The sequence below is a fragment of the Zootoca vivipara genome, chromosome 6, assembly GCF_965207765.1.
Source record: "Zootoca vivipara chromosome 6, rZooViv2.hap1.1, whole genome shotgun sequence".
Taxonomy (NCBI): domain Eukaryota; kingdom Metazoa; phylum Chordata; class Lepidosauria; order Squamata; family Lacertidae; genus Zootoca; species Zootoca vivipara.
This window is the reverse complement of record NC_142589.1, coordinates 90,886,093-90,900,299: the sequence shown is the minus strand read 5'-3', so window position 1 is coordinate 90,900,299 and position 14,207 is coordinate 90,886,093. Positions and strand designations below refer to the sequence as shown.

At 44.7% G+C, this 14,207-nt stretch overlaps 1 protein-coding gene across 2 annotated transcripts in view; it reads left to right on the top strand.

Moving 5' to 3' along the window:
• The window catches only part of ELL (elongation factor for RNA polymerase II), a 53,353-nt gene extending 48,623 nt beyond the window's left edge, over window positions 1-4,730 (top strand). For both annotated transcript variants that reach the window (XM_060275345.2, XM_060275346.2), the window contains exons 11-12: window positions 1,253-1,297; window positions 4,301-4,730. In XM_060275345.2, the coding sequence (XP_060131328.2) occupies window positions 1,253-1,297; window positions 4,301-4,417 (162 nt within the window). In that variant the 3' untranslated portion in view covers window positions 4,418-4,730. The remainder of the gene's footprint in view (window positions 1-1,252; window positions 1,298-4,300) is intronic.
• Window positions 4,731-14,207: the final 9,477 nt, after the last annotated feature.

Below are 14,207 nucleotides of genomic sequence, written 5' to 3'. Positions count from 1 at the left end.
TTGTGCGGCAAGGCAGGCCGGGTGCCTCATCTCTACTTGAAGTGGTGAAGCAAATGTGTTAGCGTAAGATTCGTTTTGAGGATCCGACCAAAGACTTTGCAATTTGGGGAGGGGGGGGGACAGGAGAAAGCTTTTTGATTATAAATAAAGCGGAAGCATACAAAAATGAAAGTCGCTTTCCACCTTACCGTAGGTTCTGTTTCGTTTGGGGAAAAAACAAAATTTTATTTCACGGTTTATTGTTCATGTTTTGAATTAGATATACGGTATATGGGGACACTGAAATCTTTTATATATATATAATATATTTTTTATTAGTTTCCTTTACAAACATACCGTATTTTCATTTTCCATTTGAGTTTATACATTCTTTTCTGCTTATAAGAGCTAACTTCCATTCTTCCCTTTTCTGTCTTCTTTATATCAGTCCTTTAGTTTCGCGCTTTCTTTTTCCCATTCTTCTGATTTCTCTTCTTCTTTCAAAAAAATGTAGACAATTCTCCCACAAATATATGTCCATATAATTATCACACACACTTATAATTCTTCGTTCCGCTGTTACATCCTGAAATTGCTTATCTCTCAATTACTCCTAATATACATTTATAATATATTCAATACAATTTGTATTCAATTGGACACTGAAATCTTTTAAGTGTTTAGGGCAGGCATCCCCAAACTCGGCCCTCCAGCTGTTTTGGGACTACAACTCCCATCATCCCTAGCTAACAGGACCAGTGGTCAGGGATGATGGGAACTGTAGCCCCAAACATCTGGAGGGGGGGCTGGAGTTTGCCTATGCCTGGTTTAGGGCCTCTAAAGGTATTAATCTGGTCCTGACCGCAAGCTCCTGTAAAAACATACCGTCTCCTTAGAGTCAAAACAGCATAAAATGTAAAACAAAGCAGCTAAATACTATAGAGCAGAGTTTCCCAAACTTGGGGTCTCCAGATGTTTTTGGACTACAACTCCCATCATCCCTAGATCTAGCAGTGGTCAGGGATGATGGGAATTGTAGTCCCAAAACAGTTGGGAGGCTCAAGTTTGGGGAATGCTGGTTTAGAGAAAGGGGAGTACAAAAATTGGCTCCTCGTCTGATGTGGAGGGTCTAAAAGCCAGAAATTGTTTGTGCTAAGAAGGCTTGAGCTCAGATCTCATTAAGATGCTGCTAGCTTGGTTTTTTTCAAACCTTTATTTGCCTTGCTTTGCCAGTTGTTGTTTTTTAACACATGGTGTGCTCATTCTCTTGCAGTCTATCCACGATCAGATACTGCAAGAATACCGGAAAATCAAAAAAGTGAGTCTTGCTTGCTTATTTCTATAGAGCGTTTGCACCAAAAGAAAAGAAAAGAGGGGCTTACATGCAGTCAGTTTTTAAACGGGACAGTCCTTGCGCCCCCGCCCACCTTAGAAATGACACACAAGGAAAAAGGGAGGAGGAGGGAGGAGGAAAGAAGGAAACTTGGGCGGCACCAGTTCTTACCCCGCCCTTGTCACAGCAAAGCAGGTCCCCGTCCCCCCGTCCCCCCATGCATGTGAGAAGCGTAACCTTTAGCAACTAAGGAAGTCAGCTGGGATTCATGGCAGGCTCCTGGAGAAAGCAGGTTGTCAGAGCCACCTTTCCTTCCAGCCTCCCAGGTGTTAGGAACAGCAGCTTCCACACGCAGATGGAAGTTGTAGGACAGAAACGCCGGGCGGTCACCAGGGCAGGGCGAAGGAAAGGTAGCTAATAGATAAAGCTCCCTGTTCATCAGCAGTCTACCTTAGAATGCCAGTTGCCAGAGAGCAAAAAATTAAAAAATGGTGGAGATTCCTGCATTGCAGTGAGGCGGGTTGGACTATGCTACATTATTATTATTATTATTATTATTATTATTATTATTATTATTATGCCCTTTCCAAGATCTCAGGGCTGTGTGCAGCATTAAGGCGTATATTACAGAGCATAATAAGGAAACAGTACATTTCCGAGCACAATTCAAAGTGTTGGTGCTGACCTTTAAAGCCCTAAATGGCCTCGGTCCAGTATACCTGAAGGAGCGTCTCCACCTCCATCATTCTGCCAGGACACTGAGGTCCAGCACCGAGGGCCTTCTGGTGGTTCCCTCGTTGCGAGAAGCCAAGTTGCAGGGAACTAGGCACAGGGCCTTCTCGGTGGTGGTGCCTGCCCTGTGGAACGCCCTCCCAACAGATGTCAAAAAGGAAAACAACTACCAGACTTTTAGAAGACATCTGAAGGCAGCCCTGTTCAGGGAGGCTTTTAATGTTTAATAGATTGTTGTGTTTTATTCTTCTGTTGGAAGCCGCCCAGAGTGGCTCGGGAGACCCGGCCAGATGGGCGGGGTATAAATAATAAATTATTATTATTATTATTATTATTATTATTATTATAAAATTAAAACATATTAATAAGACAGTATAATAATAAAAGCAATCTCAATAACAGCCCCCTCCCACACCTTTTAACCGACCAGTAGATTATTTAATGGTTAGGTAAAGAGGAAAGTTTTTGCCTACCACCTAAGGACATGTAGCAATGGCACCAGGCGAGCTTCTCTGGGGAGAACTCGTTCTAAGCACACTTACCGTATATACTGGCGTATTAGACGGCTTTTGAACCCAGGAATTTTTTTTCAAAAGTTGGGGGCCCGTCTTATACGCCGGGTCCAAGAATCTGCAGTCACCGCATACGGTGGGGGAGCTCAAAAACGGCCGCATCCCCACTGTATGCAGTGACCATATGAACGCAAAGAAGCGCGCTCGGGAGGGGGCTGCTCCCCGCCAGGGAGAATGGCTCCCTCATGGCTTTGTGACCTGGATCAGCGCAGAGATACAGTTTTGTGTATTTCATTGGTGTCAAGCTGCTGCCTCTTCTCTTTTTGTCAGCGCAAAGCAAAGGGATCTCTCCGTCTCTCGCTCTCTCCGCTCTCTCTTTCACTGCTGCTCAGCGTCTTTCGCTGGCTGTGTGAGCCTCCAATGTCTCTGCCCCTCTATCGCTATCCTCCTTATGGTTTCTTTCCCCCCTTTTGCTCGATGTCTCTGCCTCCCTCTCCCTCTCCCTGGCTTCTATTCCCCTTTTGCTCACTGAGCCAGCCTCGTTGTCTCTCTCTCCGCTCTCTCTTTCACTGCTGCTCAGCGTCTTTCGCTGGCTGTGTGAGCCTCCGATGTCTCTGCCCCTCTATCACTATCCTCTCTATGGTTTCTTTTGCTCGATGTCTCTGCCTCCCTCTCCCTCTCCCCCTCCCTCCTTTTGATCGATGTCTCTGCTTCTCTATCTCTCCTTTCGCTGGCTTCTTTCCCCCTCTCAATAACTAAGCAAGCAAGCAAACAAACAAACCACCATTTCCCCGGCTGCAGACTTGAGTGCTGGAGAAGACAGCCTCCCCTCCCCTCCCCGCCAAAAAAGGGCTGGAGTACATCCCAAATTCTATATTTTAACTTGAAAAGTAAGGGGTCGTCTTATACGCCCAGTCGCCTTATACGCCAGCATATACGGTATTTTAGTGACATTTTGGGTGGTTTGGGTAAAAAGTGTCTGCTGTTTTTGGTTTACTCAATTTCGAACTAAAAACACGGAGCAGATCAGGAAACAGAGATCAAACCTTACTTTTTATCGGAAGGGGAAATGTATCCAATTGAGGTCTGTGTTTTCACCCCAAAATCAGAGATGGCATCTTGCCTTTCTTGTTATTATTAGAGAAAAGGGGTCGTTGTTTGTCAGAATGAAAATACTGGCCTCAGTCTGATTCTTCCCTTGGTGATAAAAAAAAATCTCTGATTTTGGGGTGCAAATATGGACCTTAAATCTGATCTGTTTCCCACCCTCGCCCTTTCTAATAGAAAGCGAAGTTCCACCTCTGATTTTCTGGGGGTGAAAATACAGTATTGACCTCGGAAACGGGAGTTTGATTTTTCACTGCGCATGCAGAAAACATTCCATTTCCAAGGTCAGTCTTTTCACACACACACACACACCCAAAAAAAATCTGAGATGGAGCTTGCCTTTTTATTAAAAGTGGCGGGAACGAACCTCAAATCAGGGACTGGATCTTGCTTTTTTGTGTTATCATTATAAGAACGGAGGTGAGGAAAGCTCAGGTTGGGGGTGTTTTTTGGGTGAAAACATGGCAGGTCAGTTGGCTGGCAATCCTGAGAGTTGGCTCGGATGATTGTTTCCCAGCCCGTTCCGTACTAAAATTGAATTAACAGTCATACCTTGGTTGCCAAACTATTATTATTATTATTATTATTATTATTATTATTATTATTATTATTATTTGCTTTTTCTCCTTCCTTGCAGACTAACCCAAACTACAGCCAGGAGAAAAATCGCTGCGAATACCTGCACAACAAACTCGCCCACATCAAAAAACTGATAGCTGAGTACGACCAACTGCAGTTCCAATCTTGGCACTGAGAGGGGTGGGGGTGGGGGGGACAGTGAAAGTTTTCGCAGCAACCCCACCACCCGCTGGCGGCAATTGCAAACCTGTGAACAGCTTCCGGAATAGGGAAGAGGAGCAGCAGAGCAGCAGGAGGGAAATGTTTTCAGAGATCTCTGTGCGGCACGACAAGGATCAGCCCCCGGCTCCCACCCCCGCGTGAGAGACGACCCGTCGCTTTTGCTGTACACACCCCGGAGTTTTCGGGGGGCGGGGGTACAAGGGGCCCAGTCCCCATTTTATATAAGCAATTCTCTTTCCGGATATTAAAGAAGACAGTGAAAGAAAGGAGAAGTTTGCTTGTTTTTCGGATAGCCTACTCCAAAAAGAGAGAGAGAGAGAGAGACACTGTTTTTCCACATTGGCCCCTCCACGACTTACAGGAACTGTGTAGATCATTAATGGCCAAACTTGGCCCTCCAACTGTTTTGGGACTACAATTCCCGTCATCCCTGACCACTGGTCCTGTTAGCTAGGGATGATGGGAGTTGTAGTCCCAAAACAGCTGGAGGGCCAAGTTTGGCCATCACTGGTGTAGATCAATTGGGGGGGGCGGGGATTCCCCACAATGTTTCTGGGGTGAGGTTGGCAGGGAGAGCTTGTGGGAGGGACGGCCCCCAGCATTGCTGGGTCTAGCTTTGGGCAGAGTCTGGCCTGGCACCCCCCTTTCCCCCAACCCCCAAAGGCCCCCTTTGCTTCACTCTGCCCGGCGTTACCTTGAAATGCAGCCAGGTTTTGTCGATTCCCAACAGGTCTGTTTTTGTACATTTTTGTTTGTTTGTTTTCATTTTGGGGAAAAGGTCCGCCTGCTTTTCAGCAGTTGACAGCTTTTAGCCCCCTCTGGGTGCTCGAGAAACGGCAAGGCAAGCAGAGCATGTGTGTGTTAAAAGGTGGGGGGGTGTTTTCTGGGGGGGGGCAAGCAAAATTGCCATAGGAACCACCTGTTCTTTCCTTTTACTCGTGCACACAGCACAGAACAATACTAATTTTGAAAGCGGGGGGGAACTCAGAGGGTTGGTTTCAGACAGGAAAACAAAAGCACAACAATACTCCCCCCCCCCCGATTTGGTGTGCGTCCCCACCAGCTCCCTCAAGAACGTCCTCTCCCCAGCCCTTCCTCTCCTTTTTCAAACTCTTCTGCCTCTCAGGAACCTTGGGCCTGTTGGAAATTGAAAATAGCCTCTTGGGGAAAAAAGGATGTTCCTATTCAGTGCAGATTATTCGGGTACCTGCAGTGCAGATTGGGGTCCTTTTTTTTTTTTTTGCAATTCGCTTTTGCCGAAAAGTCCTCATCAGGGAAAGGGAGGGAAGCCCCAGCCCTTCTTCTCGGGCACAGCACCAGCCTCTCGCAACGGGTCGTCCAAAGAGTTTCCCAACGTCAACAGGAAGGCAGGTTTAGCTCAACCCAGAGGCGTTTTCTCAAAATGCAGAAAGCATTTCCTCACCGCTCTAAACCGGATCTCTGAGATTGAGCGCACTCTCTCTCTCTGATGACCAGCTTTTTGCGACTCGGGAATCTCAGGTCAGAGTCGTTTTGTTGGGGGGGGGCATCTTCTCTCCCCTCACCATTGGGTCAATCCATTCCTGAAACCGTCGCCGTCAAATCTCTTGACCGAGGATGATTTAGTGACAAACAGCCCAGGGCGCAGAAAGCAGGTGTATTCCGAGTTAATGCAATGAGGATTTATCTCTCGGAACTTCTAATAATATTGGGGCGGGCCGCGGGATGGGGGGGGGATGAATTCTTATAATTATTATTTTTGGAGGAGGAAGACTGTAGACAAGAGAAAGAGAGAAAGAAACAGATCTCTGTTCTTTATATGACAAAATATTTTTGCAAACAAGAGTTGGATACAAAGATATATTGTGTACATTACACAACTAGTGTGTGTGTGTGTGTGTGTGTGTGTGTGTATATATATATATATATATATATATATATATATATATATATATATATTCTGGAACTTTCTAGAATTTGGAAATAGATATTTAATGACTATCCAAAAGGAGGAAAGGGGGGGGGGATAATACTGTGAGATTTCTGCTTTTTGCTGCTGCTTTTTCTGAGACCGTGTGTTTTGACGGGAGCATAGTTTCTTTTCTCAAATGCCTCTTTTTATTTTTCTGTTCCTGTTTCCGTGATTGATTTGGGCAAAACTTTATGCTTGGGCCTGGGGGGGGGAGGTGCCGCCAAAGCCCCTTCAGCTAATTTGAACATGATCTTAACTCACTCCATATCGCGATGGGTTCCCCCCCCCTCTTTGTAATAACAGTACAATGGATAAAAATACCTTGAACCATGAGGTTGTTTACAGTATATATGTGTGTTTATGTGTGTGTTTGTACACACACACCCAAACACATACACAAAAGGGTTTCTCCCCCCCCCCCACGTTGCCAAACTCGCCATTTAAAAGCAGCATAAAGTCCTTTTCTCAGCTTACCTTTTTTTAATTAAAAAAAAAAGCTGGTATCTCCTTTTTTTTGTACACAGGAGGAAAAAAAATACAAAACCGAATATTGCTCTCTTTTTTCCTTTTTGCAACACATAATAAAGTCATTGTATGAAAACATGTCTGCTTTCGGAGGTTTGTCTTCATAATAACATTCCATAGTGTTTTGCATCTTCCACAATAACTCATCTTTACCTCTCAAGCTGGTGCTGCCGGTCAGAGCCTGGGCTGAGGTCCAAGGTAGGGCCAGGATAACCAAAAGATTCTCTCCCACTTGCAGACCCAGTTCCCCACTACACTCGGCAGGTGAGGGCCTTGTGTAAGGTACTGTCTTGCGAAGAAATCTGTTCCATGCAACGTTCTGGTCTCCTCGCCTCACAAAGGATATCGAAAAGGTTTAAACAGGGGCAGCAGTCATTATATACCTGGCAAAAAAAGTTCCTCTTAAATCAGGTGCTTGGCTGATGGACATTCAATGGCCTTTTAAATGCCTCTGGGGGGGAGCATGTGCTATTCATAAAATTCTACAAGGTGTGACCGGAAAGTTCGGACAGCGAGAAATATCCGAACATACAATCGCCATCAGAAGCCCACAAAATGCTCACAATTGTGTGTGCGGAGATGACGCCGTAACTCAGTGGTTCAAGCTTTTCCAGGAAGGGCGGCAAACCATCAAAGAGGGCCCTTGGTCTGGCAGACCGTCAAGCAGAACGGCGACAAGTGTGAACAGAGTTTGCAAGTTATTGACACGGGATCGGCTGAATGATGGCAGAAGAATTGCATATTCCATGCGAAATTGTTCCTGAGGTTACTGAGTTGTCCCACCCTCCGTAATCTCCTGATCTGGCGGATTTCTTTCTTTTTTCCAAAACTGAAATCTGGACTGAAAGGGCACAGATTTTCCCAACATTTCACACGTCAAAGCTGCTGTGACGAGGGAACTGAAAGCAGAATGGAAAGAGGACTTCTCCAGGAGTTTCCAACAATTCTAAAAAGTTGCCAACAGTGCGTTGTATCAGAGGGGGCCTACTTGGAAGGCCTGTAAGGTTGTATGTTCTCGCTGTCCAATTTCTGTGACCATTCGCTGAACTTTCCGGTCACAGCTTGTCAAATTGGAAGGGTCCCAAGGGACATCTAGTCCAACCCCCTGCAATGCTGGAATCTGCATGGGTTGGGTTTGCTTTTGGTTCCTATTCTGCATTTTGCGCGTTGGTGTTTTTATGGTGCCAGCTGCCCCGTGATCGTCGGATGAAGGGCAGCGTACAGATTTTGTAGCTAATTAATAAAATGAGTAGCAGCAACCAACAGACAACACGGTAATGTTAGCAAAACAATGAAGAGGTAAACCACCGTGAAGTGCAAATATTTAAAGGTACCAACAACCTTCACATATACAAGGAGTTTCAAAAATGTGTACAAAATCTCATGCTCGAAGTCTTAAAAGTCCAGTATAAGGTGCAATAATCAAGTCCGATAGTAAAGTGCTATGATGTACCATGCATTCTTATCTCTTCCCATGCGTTCTTATCTCATCCGACGGGTGGCCAGCTTCTTCCCCGTTTCACAGGAATGGTTTCCTCAGGGGGCGGACTCTTTCTTAAGTAATAAATTTGTATAAATTTATATGATGCACCATAAATACTTATACATTTCTTTAAAACATTGAACAGAAATGCATCTTAAAAAGCAGAGACATCACCTTGCCTACAAAGGTCCGTATAGTTAAAGCTATGGTTTTCCCAGTAGTGATGTATGGAAGTGAGAGCTGGACCATCAAGAAGGCTGATCGCCAAAGAATTGATGCTTTTGAATTATGATGCTGGAGGAGACTCTTGAGAGTCCCATGGACTGCAAGAAGATCAAACCTCTCCATTCTGAAGGAAATCAGCCCAGAGTGCTCACTGGAAGGACAGATCGTGAAGCTGAGGCTCCAATACTTGGGCCACCTCATGAGAAGAGAAGACTCCCTGGAAAAGACCCTGATGTTGGGAAAGATGGAGGGCACTAGAACGGGACAACAGAGGACGAGATGGTTGGACAGTGTTCTCGAAGCTACTAACATGAGTTTGACCAAACTGCAGGAGGCAGTGCAAGACAGGAGTGCCTGGCGTGCTATGGTCCATGGGGTCACGAGGAGTCGGACACGACTAAACAACAACAACAACAGAAATGTTTAAAATAATCACCAAAGGTTCATGTGCAAAAGCTTAACAAGACTACCGAAGCTCACGATTCTCAAAGATTGATGAAAATGCAACAGTTACTTACAAGGTTCAATACAAGGTTCAATCAGTAAATCATTTCGAATCAACCATTCCTTGCAAGAAGTACAACACCAGCAACTCTTAAAGATATACAACTGAATCATAGAATCATAGAGTTGGAAGAGACCACAAGGGCCATCCAGTCCAACCCCCTGCCAAGCAGAAACTGTTAATAATCTCATGAATAGGATAAAAACGTTCCCCACCAAATCCTTGAAATTCCTCGTTTTAGAAAGGCACTGAATTCTGCTTGGAGATTTAACCCCGCGGGTGCTAATGATCCGAATCTATGTATCCAGTATGCCTCTTTTTGGTGTAGTTTCCTTTTCAAAACCTCAGCATTTATTCCAGAGTGTTTGTGCTTATAAATAATAAACCATTTAAAGTCCGTAGCTCTATGGTTTTGCTCAATAAAATGGGACGTATTTAAAGTGACCCAGAGCAGTATACGGGGCCACTTTAAATGTGGAAGGTGTGCCGCCTGTGAATTAACGCAAGAAATTAGGGAATTTACAACACCTGGTTCTTGCAAACCTGTCCGGTTGGAGTCTTTTACTAATTGTAACTCTCGAGGAGTTGTGTATGCCCTACAATGCATGGTACATAGGGAGTACTATTAGACCGGTGAAGGCGAGAATCTTGGAGCATAAAAATCGAATCCTTAATAGAGTTTTGGAGGCGCCACTTACGTCCCATTTTATTGAGCAAAACCATAGAGCTACGGACTTTAAATGGTTTATTATTTATAAATTTATAAAAGTGTTGCTGACCTTTAGAGCCCTAAACGGCCTCGGTCCAGTATACCTGAAGGAGCGTCTTCACCTCCATCGTTCTGCCCGGACACTGAGGTCCAGTGCCAAGGGCCTTCTGGCGGTTCCCTCACTGCAAGAAGCCAAGTTACAGGGAACCAGGCAGAGGGCCTTCTCGGTAGTGGCACCCGCCCTGTGGAACGCCCTCCCACCAGATGTCAAAGAGAAAAACAACTACCAGACTTTTAGAGGACATCTGAAGGCAGCCCTGTTTAGGAAAGCTTTTAATGTTTTTTTTTTAAAATTATATTTTATTGATTTTATACAAAACAAAAACAAAAAACGAAAGATACTACATTACATATTTACCACTGGCTTCCACCCACCCTCCCTGGGCCCTCTTCTCCCACCAGAGGGACCCCCGAAAGGCAGGCAGCCGGCAGTGTTTCCTTTTATGGCTGGGTTTCTCCCCCACCCCTCCCTCCCCCCCCAGAATCCCCCCCCTGCCACCGGGAGATTCCAAGAGAGGGAACGAAGAGGAGGGCATCCGTCCAGCCAATTTCCAAACAGAAAAAAGACAAACAAAAGAAAGAAGAAAAAAAAGGAAAAATGAAAAAAAATGACTTCCCCAACCTCCCCCCTATCCCGATTTCCATTTTCAATTCTTATTTAACAGTATTCTTATTCTTATTCCCATTCTATTTCTACAAGAAAAAATTAACCTTATATTATAAAAAACTGTCCCACTTTTTAAATCCTCTTTAATCAAACTAGCTTGATCTTTCTAAATCTTTTTCATAAACAAATCTGCTCATTACTTTTATTTTTGACCTGCCTATTTTTTATCCTCCAAAGCTCCTCTTTATTATTCTTATTTGTACAGATTAAAAATCATGATTTTCCCCCTCCCCGCCCCGATCACGGCCTTTCCCTTCCAGTCCAGTAAGTTCCAAAGTCGTCAGTCCAGTTGTCAATCCTTTTTATCTGTCCTCAATAATTGATATTCAGTCTTCCTTCAACCCACCCCCTTCCTAACCTGTTTCAAAAACCAACCCCCTCTGTCTCCCCCTCCCCAGTCTTCTTTTCTTCTTTGCTGACCATTTTTCTCATGGGTGTTCTGTCTCTCCTGTAGCTCTTGCATTATTGACTCCTGTGATCCATCTTTGTTCTTTAAATTTTCCTTTTTCCCATCGCTCAGTTCATACAGCCACTCGTCGTCTTGTGCCTTTTTTTCGGTTGAAACCTTTTCCTGTAATTCTTGTGTTCCTTCTTTAACCAAGTCCTCTTTTTTCAAATCTTGCTCCTTTTCCTCTGGTAAGTCCCGTTCTCTGAGCTCCTGGGAAAGCTTTTAATGTTTAATAATTTATTGTATTTTAATATTTCTGTTGTTAGCTGCCCAGAGTGGCTGGGGAAACCCAACCAGATGGGCGGGGTATAAATAATAAATTTAATTATTATTATTATTATCATGGAGGAGAGGGGGAGCTATTGATGGCCAGTAGCCATGATGGATATCCTCTGCTTTCAACATTTGAGGTGGCAAAATTTCTGAATACCAGTTGCTGGAAACCACAAGAAGGAAAAGTTGCTCTCTTTCCCAGTTCTCTGTTTGCGGCGCTCCTTCCATGCTTAAAAGATTGTTAAGATGGACAGAACTGAAATCCAAAGACCCTCGGCGTGTGTTCTCCTGAGTTATACAACCTAGAACAGGCATCCCCAAACTTCGGCCCTTCAGATGTTTTGGACTACAATTCCCATCATCCCTGACCACTGGTCCTGTTAGCTAGGGATCATGGGAGTTGTAGGCCAAAACATCTGGAGGGCCGCAGTTTGGGGATGCCTGACCTAGAAGCTATCAAGGAAGTTTCTGCAGGATCGAGTCCTCCGTAGGGATAGGGAAGAGATTTCAATACGACCCGCTGCTGTGTTTAAAGGCTTAACCGATGTGATTCGCCCTCTCCGAAACCATTCAGGAACTTGAAACAGCAGCCAGACAGAAATTCACACCTCTCGGGAGTTTTGCAAGGCTGTTCTCCAGACAAAGTACGGTAATGCATTTAAAAAACATATATACTAAGGGTAAATGTGCATTTGAACGGTTTCAATATCCTGTTTTAATTGCACCAAGGAACGGCCCTAGAATCTTAAAAGGGAAGGGCAGGTAATTAATAATAAAACTACCTGTATAATAAAACTATCCTGCATTAAAGAGCTGGGTAATGTGTTCCTTGTGCTTCCTGTTTTGCTTTGTTCATGCCAGTCATTGGCTGCAACCATAGAAGGTTGGTTCGGTTTGATTAAAAGGCAGAAACGAAGTATTTTTAAGGGCAGCTGAATCAGTCAGACATACTCTGAAAGCCATCTGCACAAACTCTTAAAACCAAAATAATTGCATCAAATATTTAAGGTGTGACCGGAAAGTTTGGTGAATGGTCACAGAAATTGGACAGCGAGAACATACAACCTTACAGGCCTTCAAAGTAGGCCCCCTCTGATACAACGCACTGTTGGCAACTTTGTAGAATTGTTGGAAACTCCTGGAGAAGTCCTCTTCTCGTACTGTTTTCAGTTCCCTTGTTGGATGTGTGAAATGTTGGGTGTGTGAAATGTCGGAAAAATCTGTGCCCTTTCAGTCCAGATTTCAGTTTTGGAAAAAGAAAGAAATCTAGTGGGGCCAGATCAGGAGTATATGGAGGGTGGGACAACTCAGTAACCTCAGAAACGATTTCGCGTAGAATATGCAATTCTTCTGCCATCATTCGGAAGGACAAACACTGATCCCGCTTCAATAACTCACTAACTCTGTCGACATTTGCCGCCGTTCTGCTCGCCAGCAGTCTGCCAGACGGAGGGTCATCTTCGATGGTTTGCCACCCTTCCCGGAAACGCTTAAACCACTTATACACTGTCTTTCGAGTTACGGCTTCATCTCTGTACACCAGGCACGTCCAACAGGTAGATCGTGATCTACCGGTAGATCACTGGACATCTGTGGTAGATCACTGGCTCCCCCCAAAGAAGCTCAACAACTTTGGCTCCCCTAAAGAAAAGCTCAACACTTTTGCCCTGCACCCTCCAAAATGTGGCTTTCCTCCTCCCTAAAAAGCTCAACAACCTTGACCTGAACCCCAAAAGGGGGGGGGTAGATCACTGCCAGTTTGTAACTCTGTGAGTAGATCGCAGTCTCTTGGGAGTTGGCCACCCCTGCTGTACACAATTGTGAGCATTTCGTGGGTTTCCGATGGCGATTGTATGTTTTCTCGCCGTCCGAATTCTGTGACCGTTCACTGAGCTTTCCGGTCGCACCTTGTAGAATCGGTGACTTGGGGGTGGTGATGACAACAACAACAACAACGATGATGATGATGATGCAAATATTTGTTAAAGTAACATTTGGGGAAATTGCTTTGCGAACGTATGCAATGTTAGAAAACTTCAGGGGGAAAACGCCGGTGACATTTTGTGCAGCCTTTTTAAAAATTCCCTTGAAAACAGAACTGAATTTACAGTTGGAGAAACGGAGGGTCTGCTCCTGTCTCCTCTCCCGGCCAGGCCTGATGGTGGCAAAGATGGAAATTTCCACATAGCATTGGGTGTCCCTGCTCTGCGCTGCCCCTGGATCCTTGCTCTTTGGGGGGGGGTGGAGACCGGTGCAGCCCCCTGAATATTTCAACATGCTGGAACTCTCCATGTGCAGAATGCTAAAGCAAAGGCGGTTTAATTTTTTTATTATTTTTAAAGAGGCCTGTTTGGCATCTGAGCAACGCAGCTAGCGGCTCTTTTGCTGCAGGAGTTATTCTGGGAATGGCCCAAAATGAGGAAGTTGGATTGGTCTGTCTCTTTCTTCCGACACCCTCCAATGAATCAGCCAAAAGGAGGAGTCCCTCCTTTTATTCCCAGAGGCTCCTGCTTCTCTGCCAGAGCGCAAAAGATGAGCTTCATTTTTCCCAGTGGAAAACTACTGGCACGCAGCAGCTCTTGCGACTCTCATTATCTGGGCAACGAGAGGTTTGGAAAAACGAAACGAGACCCCGATGATTATTCTTTATCATATTCCTTTGCATCTCACCTTTCCCCCTCCCCATAATAGGTCTCGGATAAAATTACAAATCAAGTAGAAAAAAGCCAAAAATATAGTCACTAACAAATAATGGAAACGCTACTAGAATAAATAAATAAAAACCACCCCCAAATCTACAGATTATTACTGCAGAGAATATAAACTTCACAGCACTATTAAAAGCCCTTTCCTAAAAGAAAAAGAAAAGAAAACTAGGCAGTTGCTAATCAAATCCA